Source organism: Panthera tigris, chromosome A1, assembly GCF_018350195.1.
Source record: "Panthera tigris isolate Pti1 chromosome A1, P.tigris_Pti1_mat1.1, whole genome shotgun sequence".
Taxonomy (NCBI): Eukaryota; Metazoa; Chordata; class Mammalia; order Carnivora; family Felidae; genus Panthera; species Panthera tigris.
In genome coordinates this window covers 21,627,680-21,646,757 of record NC_056660.1, presented here as the reverse complement: position 1 = coordinate 21,646,757, position 19,078 = coordinate 21,627,680, and the positions used below count along the sequence as shown (strand labels likewise).

The window sequence follows — 19,078 nt, the reverse complement described above, 5'->3', positions numbered from 1 at the left end:
CCCCACGTTGGGCTCTGTGCTGAGCGTGGAGCCTGCTTAAGATTCCCTCCCTCTGCCCCTCTCCCAGCTCGCCTTCTCTTTCCAACAAACAAAAAAACCCAAAAATACACAGAAAACAAACATTTCCTGAAAAGAAACAGTATAAATAGAAACATTTCAAAATTTGTGTAATAAGATACAAACTATCTTGATACAATGTTTTTTTCACATCTACTCCCTTGATGGCAACATTTATTTGGGTTTGTACTGGAGGAATTCTGAAGTGCTCCTCTGCCGGGTTGTTCTTCACGTAAAACTTGGAGGAAGACTGACAGTGCATTCAGAATGCCGGGGCTCCACAACAACCAGAAAAATCTTCCTAACTACTGAGCCAATACATTTTTGTTGCTTTTATGTGTGTCATTTGCTGCAAAATTACCTTGTCAAAAGGGGGTATGGAGGAACCACAAGAACTTACAGGAAACAGAAAAAATGTGAGAAGGTTGTCTCCATCTTCCTAGCATTTCAACCACAGAATGAAGGCAAAGTCATCTAGTCTCCCTAAGCGGAGCTTCTGAAAGTCAATATTTTGGTGGTAAATTTCCAATCTTAGTGGTAGCTTCGCATCAACTTATAGATACAGCTAGTAGGTTTTATTTTTACATTCTAAACACTTCATTTATTTACTTACTACATTCTATTGCATTAAGGGAAATACAAGGTAACTCCTAGAAGAATCCCCCCCCCCAAAAAAAAAATACAGCCTAAAAAGAAAGAAGTGATTCTTTCTGTTTTTGTCTTCTACATTCCAAGTTTTCTACATTGAATGTATTAATATTTGGGGCATTTGGAGTTTATTGTTTTCTTCATTTTTTAAAGGACACCTTCATGGCAAGGTGTTTCACATATATTCACTCATTCATTAAACTCAGCATACATTCTTGAGTGCCAACCATATGCCCACACTGTGCCAGACTGAGGGAAACACGTTTGCAGTCTCAAGCAAGAGATGGTATCTAATGTCTATACTCAGCATGAGAAAAATGAAAGCTAATTTAAAAAAGTGATTAGCTGGCACAGGCAGAAGTGCCATAAGGTTTTTTCCTGGAAACTTGATGGGATAGGTTTTAACTTAAAATGAGAAATTTCCAGCAACTAGAGCTGAGATGTTTGCCTCTGCCCAGGTGGTTCTAACTGGTTTTAATCAGCAATATCCTAACCCCTAGAATATGGAACTCATTAGTAGTAAGGAGAAGGGAGAGATCCAGAGAAGATGCTAAAAGTGAATTACCAAATGGACAGAAAGGGCACTGACCAATTTAAAGTTACATCACTAGGTAGAAATGCAACCTAAAGAAAAGGGCACTTCTAATAAACAAGTTCATGGTGTCACAAAAAAGGCAAGAAAAAAATCTAGACATCCATTTCCTATTAGAAATAATTTAATCACCAAATCTGCTGTCAGGCCACAGACAAAGTCAACTATATTTGACCTTAGCAAATATTTATGATAATATAATTTCAAATAAAAATAGGATGCACTTTGAAAATACAAAACGTAATGGTCCATTTGGATCCCTAAGTTTGATAAAGGAGAAGATCCCTGCAGGTGTTTGGTAAATCTCAATACCGCGTACTCTGCCTTGTCAAATGATGACAAAATACTACCTCTAAGAACGGGCTAATTGTGTCATTAAAGGTGTATGCCTTAGCTGGACTCCAAGGCTGTTGCTCTCTACCTTATATTCTCTATAAATTTATAAAACCAACCGTACCAGACTTTAGTTCACTAATTATCCTTAATGTATCCTTCAGGTGGTACCATATTCATTCAGTTCAACAAACATTTATCATCCAGTGTCTACTATGTGCCACGCACTACAGAATAGAGAATAAGAAACAGTTCTGCTCACAAGCCTACAATATGATGACGCTCTGATTCTTAACTTCAAGAAAACATACCAAATGCAAAATTTCAGACTCTCAAAAGGCCATTCATTCATAGATTCTTTAGAGACCCATGAATCCCAGATTAAGAATTCAATCCAGTGCAAAATCAACCATCCACAACAAACACACAAATAAAAAGGAGTCCAGAGCAAGCTCTTCGCACATGAATCATTATGAGTTACAATTAGACAATGATAGAATTTCAGAGCATACACAGATACAAAATTATTCATGTTCCTTGTCTCATGCAAGAAAAGGGTGGGAGGCAGAGCACAGGGAGCTGGAGGGGTTGGCTTCAGTTTGCTGTTTATGTTACCTCTGCATCGTATCTGACTGCAGCAGAGAATAATGAAAAGGCATTCTCCACCGTAATTCCACGCTTGATAATGTGCTGACAGAGCTTTTTCAGCCGGTTTTCACAGTAAGACGTGGCCAAGTCCAAAAGACCTAAAAACAAAAAAGAATTTCACCCCAAGTTTATGATACTTTCCCCTAATTTATAAACATATATTTCATTTTGGTGAAAAGAGTTATGGAGATGAATCAAAAGTTTCTTAATGAATGCTACCCTAAAGGTTATTAAATAGATCCTCTTTCTCACTCCCCTCCCCACCCCAGAACAGACCTCTCCTACACTCGCTTTATACAACTTCCTCTACAGTACAAAAGAAGGGGAATAAACGGAATTGCCCCCCTTCTTTTGTTTCCAAGAGGATACACGAAATGCATTAGCAACGTATTAAAAATTAAAATATTACAAAATTAAAAATTATTAAAATTAAAATAAGTCCATAGCCATAAATAAACTAGGTCTGTAACTGTGAACCGTAACAACTTATACAATACTATTTTTAAAGACATTTACTTCAACTATTTTCTAAAAACCATGTAAAAGCCAACTGAGCTGAAACTCTTTACACTTCAGTACTGTGAGAACGTGGAGGGAGAGACTTTTGCTCGTGAGGCCTGGCCCGTCCCGGTGGCTGAGGTACCTATGGCATCTTCAGGTGGCAGGTCCACTGTGTCTGTGTAGAGGTACTGGAGGAAGGCACGGTACACTGGGTAAGAAAACTGGTCTATTTCTATCACCTCCTTCATATCCTCATTCCAGTAAGACTGGAACATGGATCGAAAGTGCTCACACCTAAACAGAACAAGCAAAGTTATCTGACGAACTTGACGAAATCCAACAACTCTCATAGGTCTCCCTACCTACTCCTATATTCAGGCCCACACTCACAGGCTTAGGAATCTTCAGCTAGCACAGGCTTTCACATTCACCTTCTGAATCGATTCACTTGCATTTTCTGATGGGCATCTCCTATTAAATACTAAGGATTCTAAGTAGGGCCTAGAAGTACCCAGCCCTTCAGGTGCACCACTCTTTGCCTTTGACAGTCCTCATCAAGATCAAGGATTTTGCTCCCTCATTTTTCTTAAGAAGATTATACAGAAATGCATTTTAAACAATGAAATTAAAGGAAATTCAGAAATGAGAGTTCAAATCTTTGACGATACATCAACATCATTCAAATAACTCATTTGGTTTTTAATTTTCAAGTAATCAGCATGTTCTTAAAACCGCTTTCAATGTTAACTGGATCACATTTAGGCTGATGATTATCACATTACCTCACATGACAATTTTCCTCCTTTTCTGACTCATCTCCAAAACAGCCATCAGTCCTATTTTGTTCCTCTGCTTTGACCTGCTCCCTCTCCAATACACCCAAGTCTGTTACTAACTTACTCAGAAAAAACATTCACTAGGAAAGTGGGTCTTTTTATGTTATATTTGCATGTAAAAAGCCACCTTCATGCAAAATTGATTTCTAAAACTGGGTTTTCTACATATTTCAGTTTTAAAAAATCATCTTTTCAAATCCTTTTAAAATGAGATATGGTATAAATAAACAGAATATTTTCAAAATCCATTCACAACCAAAAGAATGGCTCCATCTACATAAGAAATTACTTCATCTGAGAAGTTAAAAGAAATAGTTGTCTAGGCAAGGAATGACAAATGGGTCAGAAAACTATGCATGAAAGGAACAGACTAGTTGACCACAGGTTCCCAGAAGAAACATTTCCAGTCTATAATTTCATTCCTTTGGTTCAGATATTTACTCTCTTAGTAATGAATGATCTATATGGCTTTTAGGTTCCCTTAAAACGTGTTATTTTGTAAAGAGGTTTTTAACTACATTTCAAAAAGGACCAGTTTAACTCTCTATGGTCTCACTTCATGTGCCTCCTTCTCAGTGATGGCAGCCTTAGGGGGCAAGAGTCCAAACTGTTATTAATAAATACAAAGTTCCCTCACATTTATACAAATAACTCCCACCATTTACTATATCTAAAGATCGTTCCTTTATTTATTTAAAAAAAAATTTTTTTAATGTTTATTTATTTTTGAGACAGAGAGAGACAGAGCATGAATGGGGGAGGGTCAGAGAGAGGGAGACACAGAATCCAAAACAGGCTCCAGGCTCTGAGCTGTCAGCACAGAGCCCAACGTGGGGCTTGAACTCATGGGCTGTGAGATCATGACCTGAGCCGAAGTCGGCTGCTTAACCGACTGAGCCACCTAGGCGCCCCTAAAGATCATTCCTTTAATTGGGAATCACATGTCCCTCAGGGACAGAGGTCCATCACTCCTGACCATGAGAGTTTCTTGATGGGGCGGGGAATGAATCTTTAAGAGGACATACACACTTTAATCTCTTGTATTTTTTTAATCACGTAAGTAAATTTGTCGATAGAAATAAGAATTCATAAGAACCTCATTTAAAAAAACAATATAGACAGGGAGCCTGAGTGGCTCCATCGGTTAAATGTCCAACTTCAGCTCAGATCATGATCTTGCGGTTCATGAGTTCAAGCCCCGCATCAGGCTCTGTGCTGACAGCTCAGAGCCTGGAGCCTGCTTCAGATTCTGTGTCTCCCTCTCTCTCTGCCCCTCTCCCTCTCGTGTTTTTCATCTCTCTCTCTCCCTCTCAAAAATAAATAAACATATATTTTATTAAATATATATATATTATATATATATGTATATATGTACACATATATATGTATACATATATATTTATATGTATATAATATACATATATATATTAAAAATATATATATATAGACAAATACTTCTACTACCACATTATGCTTTTTCAAAAAGGCACACGAGTGCACACTCACACACACAGATAATGCATGGATACTATCCACAAATATAGTAAGTAGCGCCATTTCTCTCTACTACCAAGGCTATTTCTTAGCGGTCACCAAAAGGAGACTGCAAAAAGAAAGTAAGGTTATCGATGTCTCTAAGCTCATGCAAAAATACCTGATTTTCAAAACAGCTTTATGGACATGGATATATTTCCCATCAATTCTAAACTTCAGATCAGCAGTTTCCGGACTATCAAATTCTTTCTTCAGTGATTCAGCAACTGTTAAAAAGTCTTCATGCTCTGAAAGCAACAAACCCATTATTAGTACATAAATCTGAAGAAATGTGCCAGAGATAAGAAAAGACTTCTAAAAGATAACCATTAGCAAGGTGAATAACTCAGATTTTTTTCAAGTTTGTGCCTTATTTGACAAATCAATTTCACCATATGAAAATACGTATCTTAAGTCTATAAACTACCAAAAAATATGTATGTAGTTGAAAAGGCCAATTACCAGTCTTATATATGAAGTTAGACATTTAAAAATGTATATTTTTTAGGGGTGCCTGGGTGACTTGGTCAGCTGAGTGTCCGACTTTGGCTCAGGTCATGATCTCACAGTTTGTGAGCTCAGGCCCCACATCAGGGAGAGCCAGCTTGGAGGTGAGAGCCTGCTTCAGATTCTGTCTCTCTCTCTCTGCCCCTCCCCCAATCTCTCCCTCTCTCTCTCTCTCAAAAATAAAACATTTAAAAACTTTTAAATGTATATTTAAAAAAGAAAAGAAAAATTTATAGGCAGTCCATGATTGTATCACTGCTCACTTAAAACTTGATTGGTTCTCCCAATGTTTACAGCATCGCCAAACTGGAAAAAGCCCAAATGCCTATCGACGGATGAATGGATAAAGAAGATGTGGTATATATATACAATGGAGTATTACTCAACAATCAAAAAGAATGAAATCCTGTCATTTGCAACTACGTGGATGGAACTGGAGGGTATTATGCTAAGCGAAATTAGTCTGTCAAAGAAAGACAAATATCATGTAACTTCACTCATGTGGAATTTAAGATACAAAACAGATGAACATTAAGGGAAGGGAGGCAAAAGTAATACAAAAACAGGGAGTGGGATAAAACATAAGAGACTCTTAAATACAGAGAACAGAGGGTTTGCTGGAGGGTTGTGGATTGGGGGATGAGCTAAATGGGCAAGGGGCATTAAGGAAGACACTTGTTGGGATGAGCACTGGGTATTAACATGTAGGGGATGAATCCCTGAAAGCTACTCCTGAAATCATTGTTGCACTATGTGCCAAGTAACTTGGATGTAAATTTAAAAATTAATTTAAAAAAAAGAAAAAAAAGAAAAAAAACTTGAGTGGTTCTCTTCCAGGGCTAAGAATTTATCAATTCTCCTTGACTGAAACACTGAAAACACCTTTGCTCTGCTTTGGGGTAGTTTCAAGGGGTTGGTAAATTCAGCTCCAGGAGCATCAAGAAACAAACTTACCACTAAAGTAGTAATGCTAAGCAGTCACGTTCTTATGCAGAAAAACCCTTTTTCCTAGGTATGTGGAATCTAAACATCCCTATTAGCCCTAAATATTAATGTACAAATAATCCTTACATGCTATCTAAAAACAGAGCAAATTTACTTAGTAACAATGTATACTCAAAGGGAACAGTTTTACAAAAACATGATCACATTGCCTGATAAGAACTGTTATATGTAAGAAGAACTATGTCCTTATGAAGGAAAGTAAAGGCACTTGTACAAATTATGTAACACCTTACTGTGCTATGTGTGGACAAAGGAAAACCAGTAAAAGGCAGCTAACAGGAAAACAAAGAAAATTCCAGAGGTCACTGGCACTGAACGCAGGTGCTGTCAACACAGGAGACAGGTTTCTACCATGAGATGAGAACGGGACTCCATCAAAGAACTGAGCTGTGTCTCTCAGCAGCCTGCTGCTCTTAGAGGGACACCTATTAAAACCTAGGCTGAAACTTAACAAGTAAGCTCATCCCTGAGCTTTATTATGAGAACCTCCCAAGGAAATAGCATTCACCCAAGCCCTCCCTGGAACTCCCACAACACAGAGCTCTCTTGGCTCTGGCAGAAAGTGGGCAATCTCTCAAAAGTCAGGCTTTCCCCTCACCCTGTAACCTGGATCTCTGGCAAACAGAAGAAAGGAAATGACTCAGATGGGTAAGGAGTCCAGGAACCTAGACTGCTACCCCACCCGTCCGCAAAACAGCTTTGATCGGTGCCTCCACTTCTGCCATCAGTCCTGAGGGTTGAAGTAACCCTTTTCCCCATTTTGGTTTCTGACAAGTATAACAACTCCCTTTAGAGAAGAAGTATTCTTCCGAGGTGTGATTTCACCATCTTTCTTCCTAACGCTCAGCTGAGATCATAAACTGAAAGAGAAAACCCTTCTGACTTTTAGCAGGTGGTAAGAAGTCCTCTACGAGATATTCTGAATCTTATTTTTTCCAAACTTAATATTAAAAAACGTTACAACTTTTCTTCTGAAAAGGATGTCTTCTAGGGATTAGACTTCTGAGAGGCAAGTACCTGGAGAAGCCTTTTATGAACGGGTCCAGGTTAAGTAGCACTTGGGAATCTGAAGATGTACATAGTGTTTGGCTGTCCATGCTATACCTATGTGTAGTTATGGCTAAACAGTCCCATTCTGTGAATTAAATATTTTCTAATCACAACATTCACTGCAAAAAAATATTGTATTATAGTTAAAAAACCTGGAAATGTTTATATCACATTAAATTGAGCAGCAGCTTAACTCTTCCTAAACATACTCTTTGCCCCCGTGAGCACAAACACTGGTCACCTGATGATGGGACAGCCCTGGCCAGCTGGCTAATACACCTGAGCATGACACATACTACAAGACTGGTCTTTAATATCAACTGCTAAGCAACCCAAACCCCACAGTTGACAAGAGCTACATTAATTTCCAAGCACAGGGGCCATCATGATCCACTTATTTCCTCTGCATACAAAGAATAACTTAGAAGAAATACATCCCAAAAAATGCAGAAATGAACAAGAAATAAAAGAAAAAGAGATTAAACCCATCTTGTTAATGGCTACTCAGCTTTCTGACACCTTACCATTTTTCCATCAATGGACGCCTGAAGACAATATTTAGAAAAGGGACAGATTATGCAACCAAAGATCACCCTAAATTCCAGTACCCTTTGCAATAGCTCGGTTTTTGTGCCCTTCTGAAATAAAAGTATTTGAGACTGGTTGAAAGACAAAGTGAGAAAAAGAAAGTGGAGTTAACATGTCACCCTTTAAATTACGAGTTTTTACCCATGGAGGAGGGGAAGGAAAGAAAGGAAAAAAAAAAAAAAAAAAGAGAGAGGTTAGAGTGGAAGAGAGCCAAAGCATAAGAGACTCTTAAAAACTGAGAACAAACTGAGGGTTGATGGGGGGTGGGAGGGAGGGGTGGGTGGGTGATGGGCATTGAGGAGGGCACCTGTTGGGATGAGCACTGGATGTTGTATGGAAACCAATTTGACAATAAACTTCATATATTGAAAATAAATAAATAAATTACGAGTTTTTAATTTTTTTAAGTTCATTCTGGTTCATATTCAATTATGTAATAAATTTAGTATAACAAAAGCACTTAAAAACAGGTTACTCAAATATCTGTACACAAATGTTTATTATGGCACTATTCTTAATAGCCGAAAGGTGGAAACCATCCAAACATCCATCAACAGATGCATGGATTAAAAAAATGCGGTCTATACATACAACAGAATATTATTCAGCCATAAAAAGGAATGGAGTACTAATATATATACTACAACATGGTTAAGCCTCAAAAACATTACATAAAAGCAGCTAGACACAAAAGGTAACACACTGATTTCCTTTATATGAAATATCCAGGATAAGTAAATCCATAGAAAGTAAAAGCAAAGTATGTGATTGCCAGGGCTGGAGAAAGGAGAATGGGGAGTGACTGCAAAACAGGTACAGGGTTTTCTTTCAGAGTGATGAAAACGTTTCAGAACTTGATACAAATGGTGGCTGCACAACACTATGAACGTACTAAATGCCTCTGAATTGTACACCCTCAAATGGTGAATTTTATGAACATAAATTTCACCTCGATTAAAATGAAAGGGGCACCTGGGCGGCTCAGTCGGTTAAGCGTCTGACTCTTGACTTCAGCTCAGGTCATGATCTCATGGTTTGAGTTCAAGCCCTGCATCGGGCTCTGTGCTGTCAGAGGATTCTCTCTCTCCCTCTCTCTCTCTGCCCTACCCCTGCACATGTTCTCTTTCAAATAAATAAATAAACATAAAAAAAAAAAAAAAAAGTAGCCCTGAGCTTTCTTACCTACAGACAGGAGGCGCCAAGAGACAGCAGGAGTGGCGAAGCAGGCGAACACGTCGTCGGTGCAGGAGAAGTGCGTGAGGTGAGGCAGGATCACGGACTGGCCCCGGCACTGGCCCCACATGTACACGTGCCCGCCCTGGGTCTTGGCAGCCGACGTGTGGGCCGAGTGGCAGGCCGCAATCTCTACTACCCTGAAATGTTTTAAGAAAAATGCATGTAATTTATTTATCATAGAAGCCTACAGCACAGGACACAAGGCAGATAAAAAGGCCATGCTTACAACACTGCAAAAAACAGCCCAGGACTGAGGGACATTAGCTTCAAGTCATATGGACAGAACCAAAAGATCACAGCAAGGGTATTGTGTTTTTCCCTTGCTTGTCACCCCACTTCTCATCCTGACCTCATTCTGAATTAGGATAAATAATACATACTGTTGAGGAAAACTTGGAAAAAGGGACTCAAAACCAAAGTAAATGAGGAAAGTGGACAGAGAGAAACTGTCTTGACAGTTCTGGGGGCTTAGACAGCATGAAAAAAACAAGAACAAAACACCGCCTTCAATATACCACCTCCTTGACACAACTTCTTCTCACAGCCTCTAAATAAGCGATGGCCTTGGGGTAATGGACTCTACACACCCTTATCCAAATGGACATCAAGGCAAACACATTTCTCAGTAGGCTTCTTAGGCACAGTCCTGCAATCACAAGTCAACACTCTAAAGCTTAGTGGGTAAGACCTCAAGATTTGGCTGAACAAACAAAGCATCTATTCCAGTGAGACACATTAAATCAAATCAATATTTAAACAGAAAATCTCCTTTCAAAAGCAGATTTAAAAGTTGTTTTAGTTGGCTCAAAGGAAAAGTCTACACTACACTCAATTTCTACATGGCGACAGACCCCATTTTACTTCCCTACTAAATGAGCCACAGGAAATGTGAGAATTATATCAAGATGCATTAATGCCTATCAATCACAGGAGGTTATTTTAGGAAGCCACATGAGAATCCTATCAACCGCATGTCCATTCTGGCTGCTACTCAAACTCTTTTGTTCAAAATGACAATATTAATAAACAGAAGCGTGACAAAGCCAAACACCGTAGCTCCAGCACACAGAATCCCAAATCCAAAAACACACACATAGTCCCGACACATGGTACAGCCAAGTTACCTTTCTTTCTCCACCATGATGTGTGCTGGGCTTAGCAGGTTATTTTTATTGCCAGTTCCCAGCTGCCCATACGTGTTAGCTCCCCAGGCATAGAGCAAGCCCTCATCTGTTAGTGCTAGAGTGTGTGCATAGCCGCAGACAATCTGCAAGTAAATTTAAATGGTTACCATAAACAGGAAAACAGGAAGGGCAGGGAAAACATCTACTTAAAGATTACAGCCAGCTTCTGCAGAATGTCAACTCATCATCAGGTGTGGACTGACATTCTCTGGAACATTAAAAAAGCATTAGAAGAGCCAAAAATTGAGGCATCTGGGTGACTCAGTTGGTTAAGCATCTGACTTCGGCTCAGCTCATGATCTCACGGTCCGTGAGTTCGAGCCCTGCGTCAGGCTCTGGGCTGACAGCTCAGAGCCCAGAGCCTGCTTTGGATTCTGTGTCTCCCTCTCTCTCTCTTTGCTCCTCCCCTGCTCACACTATGTCTCTCTCTCTAAAATAAACAAAACAGGGGCGCCTGGGTGGCTCAGTCGGTTAAGCAGCCGACTTCAGCTCAGGTCATGATCTCGCCATCCGTGAGTTCGAGCCTCGCGTCGGGCTCTGTGCTGACCGCTCAGAGCCTGGAGCCTGTTTCGGATTCTGTGTCTCCCTCTCTCTGACCCTCCCCTGTTCATGCTCTGTCTCTCCCTGTCTCAAAATAAATTAAAAAACGTTAAAAAAATTTAAAAAAAATAAACAAAACATTAAAAAAAACAAAAACAAAAACAAATATTGAGACTACTGGACTTTTCCAATAGTTTTTTTAATTTTTTTTTTTTTTAACGTTTATTTATTTTTGAGACAGAGAGAGACAGAGCATGAAGGGGGAGGGTCAGAGAGAGAGGGAGACACAGAATCTGAAGCAGGCTCCAGGCTCTGAGCTGTCAGCACAGAGCCCGACGCGGGGCTCGAACTCACGGACCGCGAGATCATGACCTGAGCCGAAGTCTGATGCTTAACTGACTGAGCCCCTCAGGCGCCCCAATAGTTTTTCTTTTTACTTGCCAACACTGAGGTGTCACCAGCATGGTGTTCCTTCTCATCATGAGAATTTAGGAAAGACAGAATTTCAAATGTGAAGGATGAAGGCATACGGCATTGTCTGAAAGGATCTACTAAAGGGTAAACGTCCAGTGTTTCTTCGAGTCGGAGCAGGGGAGCTACACGGGAGCAGCAGTGAAGCCCACCACACGTACCTGGTTCACACACACGCTGTGCAAAGCTGCCACTCTCACAGGGGTCAGCTGATTGCCATTGTTTCCCAAGCCTAGCTGACCATTGCCATTGTAACCCCAGCCATACACCTTAGAGAGAGAAAGGGAGACAAGAGGCTTTTAAAACAATTAGTAAGAAGGAAGATACAAAAATGCCGTCCACCTAAACAAATCAAGTAATTTTTCACTTCCAAATGCCCATATTCCTACTCTATGTGATCCTACTGGGGATCTCCAAATGGAAGATTATTTTGTTGGGGGGGGGGGATAACAGAATTTGGCATCAGTTCCTCCTCCATACCTTATTGGTTGGATAGCCTTGGGCAAGTCATTTATTCTTGCTTTATACACGAGGAAGTTGATGCTGCTTAACAATTATTAAGCACCCTTTGTATGTCAGGACATGATAAAAGGCACTAGGAGTAAGTTTTTGGTCGCAGTTTAACAGGAAAGATGGACACGTGCAAACTTTTTGCAGCCAGGAGGCGAGTGCTATTCTAGAGATACAATCAAGGTACTACAGGAGCAGAGAAGAGAAAGGACTTAGCTACAGGAAGAAAGTTTAGGAAAGACTTTTCAGAGAGCAGAGATTTGAGCATGGCTGAAGGATAATAAATGGGAGTAAAGTATTCCAAGGAGAGGGCAGAGAATGCGCTGGATGCAGGTTCTGAAAATGAGGAGGTGGTCTGCTGGGACACATCCAGCACAGTGGCAGGACAAAAGACTAGAAGGAAAAGTAAGGGCTAAAGGGATAAAGTGCCAAAACACACACGAGGGAAAAGTAGAATGCATGTAAGGGTCTCCCACAGAAATATTTCAAAACAGATTCATATTCACATCTTGGAAAGTTCCTGCTGGCGGCACATAAAGGTGAACAGATTAGATGAGACTACAGGCAGGACAGCCATTCAGCAGCAAATGAGCTCAGACAAGGGTCGAAACTAAGGCAGTGACAGTGGGACCAAGAGAGAGGGAATGGACAGGAAAGAGGTTAAGAAGACATAACACAATGTCTTAGATATCTGGAGAGGGGAGTCATCAGCTGAAAGTAGTCGAGCTGGACAGAGGTTTGCCAGCGGTGGTGAAGGTTTAGAACAAGCAAGTGTGGGACACAGGAAAAAGCACTGAGCAGGAACAGACTAAAGGTCTGGTCAAACGAGAAAACTGAGGTGTCTCGTGGAGTCAAAGATGGGGTTTTTCAGAGCAATGTGACAGAGGGGAAAGAAGAATATAGAATTTAGGGTACTAGCAAGAGATGGTGAAATGCACTTTCCATGTCGTTAAGTGCAAAAGGTTTTAACTTTCTGCAGAGAAATTTTACTACAGCTATCAAAAAAGTTAATGGCATACACCCTAACCCAGAAATCTTATTCTTGGGAACTTATTCTATAGATTGCTTACATAAATGTACTAAAGATACACACACACACAGTAACACAGAAACTCAGTGCTGCAATGTTTATAAGAGCAAAAATTTAGAAACAAGAAATTTCCATCAGTAGAGTTTCGGCTGTGGGTGATCCAGACAAGGAAAAGTAAGGAGCCATTATAATGGAGAACAGCTATAAATGGTCTGATAACAGATTCAGGTAACTGTATGTGTTGTTAAGCAGGAAAGGTGCAGAATAGCGGAAAAAAGCAGTACCTATAATAATCCCATTTTTTATAAAAGGTAATTATATTCACCCATATATAATTGTTTTATAGAGAAAAGTTCAAAAGGATATACATCAAACTATTAACAAGACTGGAGAAAAGGTATTCGCTTTTTATTTTACATGCTTCATTTGCTTTCCTTTGTGAAAATAACCACATGATAATAATTTTAGGATTAAGTATATTTTTAAAAATAAACAAGTAAATAATACCAGGATGGAGGATGTCTGATGACTAGCCCAAGAAATTCTAAAGTCATCAAAGATGACAACAGGATTGATGAAAAAAGCCAGTTAACACTCTGGTAAACATGGCATGACAAACATGACGGAAACTAATGGAACACTGTGCATCCTGCATTTCAATTAAACACACACACACACACACACACACACACACACACACACACACACACACAACAAGCTCATACATACAGAGAACAGATTGGTGATTTCCAGAGGTGGGGGCTGGGGGTTGAACAAAATGGGTAAAAGGGCTCAAAAGGTACAGACTTCCAGTTATAAAATAAGTAAGTCATGGGGACATAATGTACAGCATGATGACTACAGTTGTAATACTGTATTCCATATCTGAAAGTTGCTAATAATCTTAAAAGTTCCCATCACAAGAAAAAACTCAGATTCTCTTTCCCTCTCTTTGCCCCTCCTGCGATGCGCTCTCTCTCAAAAAAGTAAACTTTTTAAAAATCATCAGTTACCTTTAAAGACTGCACACTTGATTTTTTCATTGGATGAAAGAACTAGTGTCAAACTCTTTATTACATTAAATCACAAATACCTACGAACATTAGACTATTTGGATCTCACAAAAAATAAATAAATAAATTTTAGACACATTGGAATCCTTACTTGCAGATCAATCTTGGCATCTGAAAATTCACAGTGAGAAGCAAACACCCTCCAGATATTCCTCCATCAGAAACCAGTTAACTATCAATGAAACTCTAGAAACAAAGCACTCTTCCTTCCATGATCTCATACATGCTCAAGAAGGAAAAGGTACTTCAGTGAGACAGGTGAGGTGAGGAGAAGGGAGAGTACAGAGACAGCTCACCTCCCCATTGTCCAGAACAGCCATGGATGAGGTCTGACCACAGGCAATGCCAACCACCCTCTTAATATGTAAACAGTTTGTAACTTTTCGAGGAGTTGGTTGATTTGTTGTAGATCCTGATCCGACCTGGCCACAGTTGTTATACCCCCAAGCAAATACCTATACAAGACATGGGAAAAAGAAAGAATTATTAGCATTAGGGTGAAAATTCTAGCTGTGACGCACGTAAGTAATCATGAAATAAAAATAAACCCACTTAATGAATATTTACAATGTGCTACATGGCTCTAAATGCTTTCCATGTGTTAGCTTATTTAATTCCTATAGTAATCCCATAGGATGACCCTGAGGTAGATACTATTTCACCCCCATTTTATATATGGAAATAGAAACAGAGGTTAAGTGACTTGCTTCAGGTTCTACAACCAATAAGTAGTAAACGTGGAATCCGAACCCAAGAAGGTCTAGCTATGCTCTTAACCACTATGCTACACTGCCTCTGTAATTATAGCAGCCATACATGATTTTGTAATCTGCCATCAACAGGAAATAAAGTACATACCACAAAGCAGCAGTGATATGAAAAATGTGCCTAACTCTTTGGGCACAGATGTTCTTTTTTTTCTTTTCCTCCACAAAAAGCTTTCAAAATTGTAAGATGCTTTTTCCCTGTCTCACTAATCATCAATACTGAACATTATATAACCTTTCCTGAGGAGTCACAACCATCACAATTAAAATTATCAATCACAGTTACGTGTCTGTCATAATACGGTAAGGCTCACAAGTACTAAAGAGATGTTTGTCCCTATGGAGATGACACCAGGTTGTTAGCTTATTCTTGGTTCTATTGTCTCTCAATTCTCATTTGCTGCCTGTCAGCTCCAAGCAGCTCCCCTCTTCAAATGCATCCTGCCTGTGATTTGCCATAGTGTGAAAACCAGAATTCTAGAGACACAAATAGAGCTTTGAGCTTCTTAAAATCTAGTAACAGAGATGAAAAACAAAAAACCACCTCAAGTTAATTACTAACTGATCCTATCAAACAAAAGTATGACCAGAGAGAATTAGGGGAGGGGCTGCTGGCAGCCCAGGCAATTACTTCCTCCAAGACTAGAAGAATTTCTAAGGACCCATCCCTTTCATTTGTCTGCAGGAAGTGGTCCTCACACATCATGAGGTGTGGCTTCCATGATTCTTTCTTGTGTCGCACTTCCTATCTCCCCTCACCTGTCTGATACTGCCCCAGGGGACAATAATAAAACCTACAGCTGGGGTTTAAAAGCATATGCACTAGAGGTTCATTTCACAGGAACAAAGAAATAACTGCAGGGGCGCCTGGGTGGCTCAGTCGGTTAAGCGGCCGACTTCGGCTCAGGTCATCATCTCGCGGTCCGTGAGTTCGAGCCCCGCGTTGGGCTCTGTGCTAACAGCTCGGAGCCTGTTTCAGATTCTGTGTCTCCCTCTCTCTGACCCTCCCCTGTTCATGCTCTGTCTCTCCCTGTCTCAAAAATAAATAAAACGTTAAAAAAATTAAAAAAAAAAAAAAAAAAAGAAATAACTGCAAAACTTCCTCAAAGTGGATTCACAGGAATATCTAGAATAATAATGCAAATATTTAGCACAATTATCCAAAGTAACATATACTTACAGTTAAAATAAACAAGGAATCCAGGCTGTACAAATTAGGGAATTCTAATTTTAACCAACCATTTTTCTGGCACTTCTCAAATATCCCAAGCTCCCTTGTAATGCAGCTGCCTTTCATTTTAAAAACGGGGACTGGGGTTCCACTAACTAAAAACAGACTAGCATGTGGATTTGGGGCCTAAGACCTGGGTGCTAGGCGTAGGTCTAGCACATCCTAGCCATGAAACCTTTATCTCCCTCCACTTCTCTGGTTTCTTCACCCATACCCTGTCCTACATAGTAAAATCACTGTTAACACTGAGGGATTCTAAACACGAGAACAATATGATCTCTGTTTCAGAAATCACAGGGGGCACAGAGGTGATACTTGACAGGTAGACCAATCAAAAAGCTATGGAATAAAACAGATGGTGTGCCTGGGTGGCTCAGTCGGTTGAGCGTCCAGCTCTTGATTTTGGCTCAGGTCATGATCTCATGGTTCATGGGATCAAGCCCCACATTGGGCTCCATGCTAAACGTGGAGCCTGCTTAAGATTCATTCATTCATTCATTCTCTCTCTCTCTCTGTCTCCCTCTCCCTCTGCCCCTCTCCCCCGCTCATGCTCTCTTTCTCTAAAAATAAATGAAATGAAATGAACTAAAATATAAAATAAAATAAGATAAAAATAAAATGCTATGGAACAAAAGAGACCATGGCAATAGCCCAGGCAGATAGCAAGACCCGACCTATGGTTACATAGATGAATAGAAGCAAAATGAGATGAAAGATTAGAAGGTAGAATCAATAAGATGAGCAACCTTAACTTGGTGGGGTACAGCACCTACTGGAATGTTGGTAAAGTTATTTTCTATGACATCATTACTATTACTGAAAACAAAACAGACCTTAACTGATGGGGGTCATTAAAAAAAAACAAAAGTACAGAACACTGTCATACACATCTGATTTGTCGTCTTAGCGAAGAGCAGGGGACTCAACTGCCTTGAGGCTGAAATCTGTTATCAAAAGAGTGGTCCTGATCACACAGAAAAAGAGTGTGTCCCCACATGTTTTTAGCTGTGCACAGGGCTGCTATGTTTACACTATACCAAATACAAATATGGTCATGATTTTATTTTTTTAAAAGCAAGGCACTTTCACAATAGCCAGAAGTTGGTAACAACCCAAATATCCAACGGATGAACAAACAAAATATGGCATATATACACAATGGGATATTATTCAGTCTTAAGAATGAAGGAAGTTCTGTCACATGCTACAACATGGATGAACCCTGAGGACATTATGCCCAGTGAAATAAGGCAGTCATAACCAGACAAACACTGTATGATTCCACTCATATGAAGTCCCTAGAGTAGTCACTCATGGAGACAGAAGACAGAACGGTGGTCACAAGGTGCTGGGAGTCGAGAGTCACCCTTCAGGAGGTACAGCTTCAGCTTTGCAAAATAAAGAGTTCTGAAGATGGCTGGTGGTGAGGGCTACATAACAATGTACTTAATGTTACTGAACTGACATTCAATAAATCACAATGGATATAAAAATATATACATATATAATTTGCCATCCTAACCATTTAAGTGGTTAAAGAGACCATGGCAATAATCCAGGCAGATGACAAAGCCACTGCACAAAGCAGTCCTCACAAATCCTGAGGTCTGATTTCCACAATTCTTAAAAATGGCTAGGACAGCAAATTTTATATTATGTGTATTTTACCACAATTTAAAAATAAAGAATAGGGGCGCCTGGGTGGCTCAGCCGGTTAAGCGTCCGACTTCAGCTCAGGTCACGATCTCACAGTCCGTGAGTTTGAACCCTGAGTTGGGCTCTGTGCTGATAGCTCAGAGCCGGGAGCCTGCTTCAGATTCTGTGTCTCCCTCTCTCTCTGCCCCTCCTACACTCACGCTCTGTCTCTATCAAAAAATGAATAAATGTTTAAAAAAAAAAAAAGAATAAAAGCAGGGCACTTACCTCTCCATCAGCTGCCAGAGCCATTGAATGATGTGAGCCACAAGCTACTTCAACCACTTGCTTGATCAAGAGATTGGTACAGACTTGGATGGGAGCAATGCCTTGGTTGGTCGTCCCATTCCCAAGCTGGCTATATCCATTGTGGCCCCAGGCATAAACAACTCCATCTATACAAGACGGCCACACACAAAGAATCAACTCAAGAAGGAATGGTAACCCCTGTACTTTCTTTCCCAGACTTTACACAACTCATTCTCCAACCTTCGTTTCCTTCCATTGCCTCCTTCTCCCTATAGAGTAACCACTGATGAGGGGTAAAGGAAAGAAGGACAAATGAGAAAACAGGATAGACAAATGTAAAATCATTCAAGCAAGGACTTAATACAAGCAAAGAAATAAGATCAGCTTTATGGTCAAAAGTCAGTTTACATATACAAAAATTAGACTTTCTGAACACACTGATTCATCTCAGTGGTTTCTGTGTCAGGTACCAAGCAAAAAGTAGAAGACATAAGAAAGCTTAACACTAATCTTCACTATCATTTTGCCAAAAATCAGGGAACCATTCGTGTGTGTGTCTGTGAGAGAGTGAGAGAGACTCTCCCTCACAAAGTACAGAGGAAAAGAGGTATACTTTTTGTATATACTACATACAAAAATCCAAAAGCTTCTCTCAAACAGACTATTACTGGCATCAAATCTGGCTCAATTTCTCTCTAATGACTTTATCTTTTTGGGATTCTGACAGAAGTAACTTTTCGGTTTTGTGTCTTCTGTAGAAGTACCAATGTTTCATGCATTTCCTCACATAGCAT

At 39.9% G+C, this 19,078-nt stretch overlaps 1 protein-coding gene across 6 annotated transcripts in view; it reads right to left on the bottom strand.

Annotated features, from left to right (window-relative positions):
* The window catches only part of RCBTB1 (RCC1 and BTB domain containing protein 1), a 53,827-nt gene that overhangs the window by 6,642 nt on the left and 28,107 nt on the right, over nucleotides 1–19,078 (bottom strand). For 5 of the 6 annotated variants that reach the window (XR_006211067.1, XM_042966235.1, XM_042966064.1 and 2 more), the window contains 8 exons: nucleotides 18,264–18,430; nucleotides 14,639–14,797; nucleotides 11,891–11,998; nucleotides 10,659–10,801; nucleotides 9,481–9,671; nucleotides 5,270–5,396; nucleotides 2,922–3,073; nucleotides 2,246–2,376 (listed from right to left, as the gene is read on the bottom strand). Coding sequence is in view for 5 of the 6 variants with exons in the window: in XM_042966235.1 (XP_042822169.1) it covers nucleotides 2,246–2,376; nucleotides 2,922–3,073; nucleotides 5,270–5,396; nucleotides 9,481–9,671; nucleotides 10,659–10,801; nucleotides 11,891–11,998; nucleotides 14,639–14,797; nucleotides 18,264–18,430 (1,178 nt within the window). In the remaining variant the exon portion in view is untranslated. Of the gene's footprint in view, nucleotides 1–2,083; nucleotides 2,377–2,921; nucleotides 3,074–5,269; nucleotides 5,397–9,480; nucleotides 9,672–10,658; nucleotides 10,802–11,890; nucleotides 11,999–14,638; nucleotides 14,798–18,263; nucleotides 18,431–19,078 lie in introns of those variants that run through there. The other variant, XM_042966349.1, reaches the window with a different exon arrangement.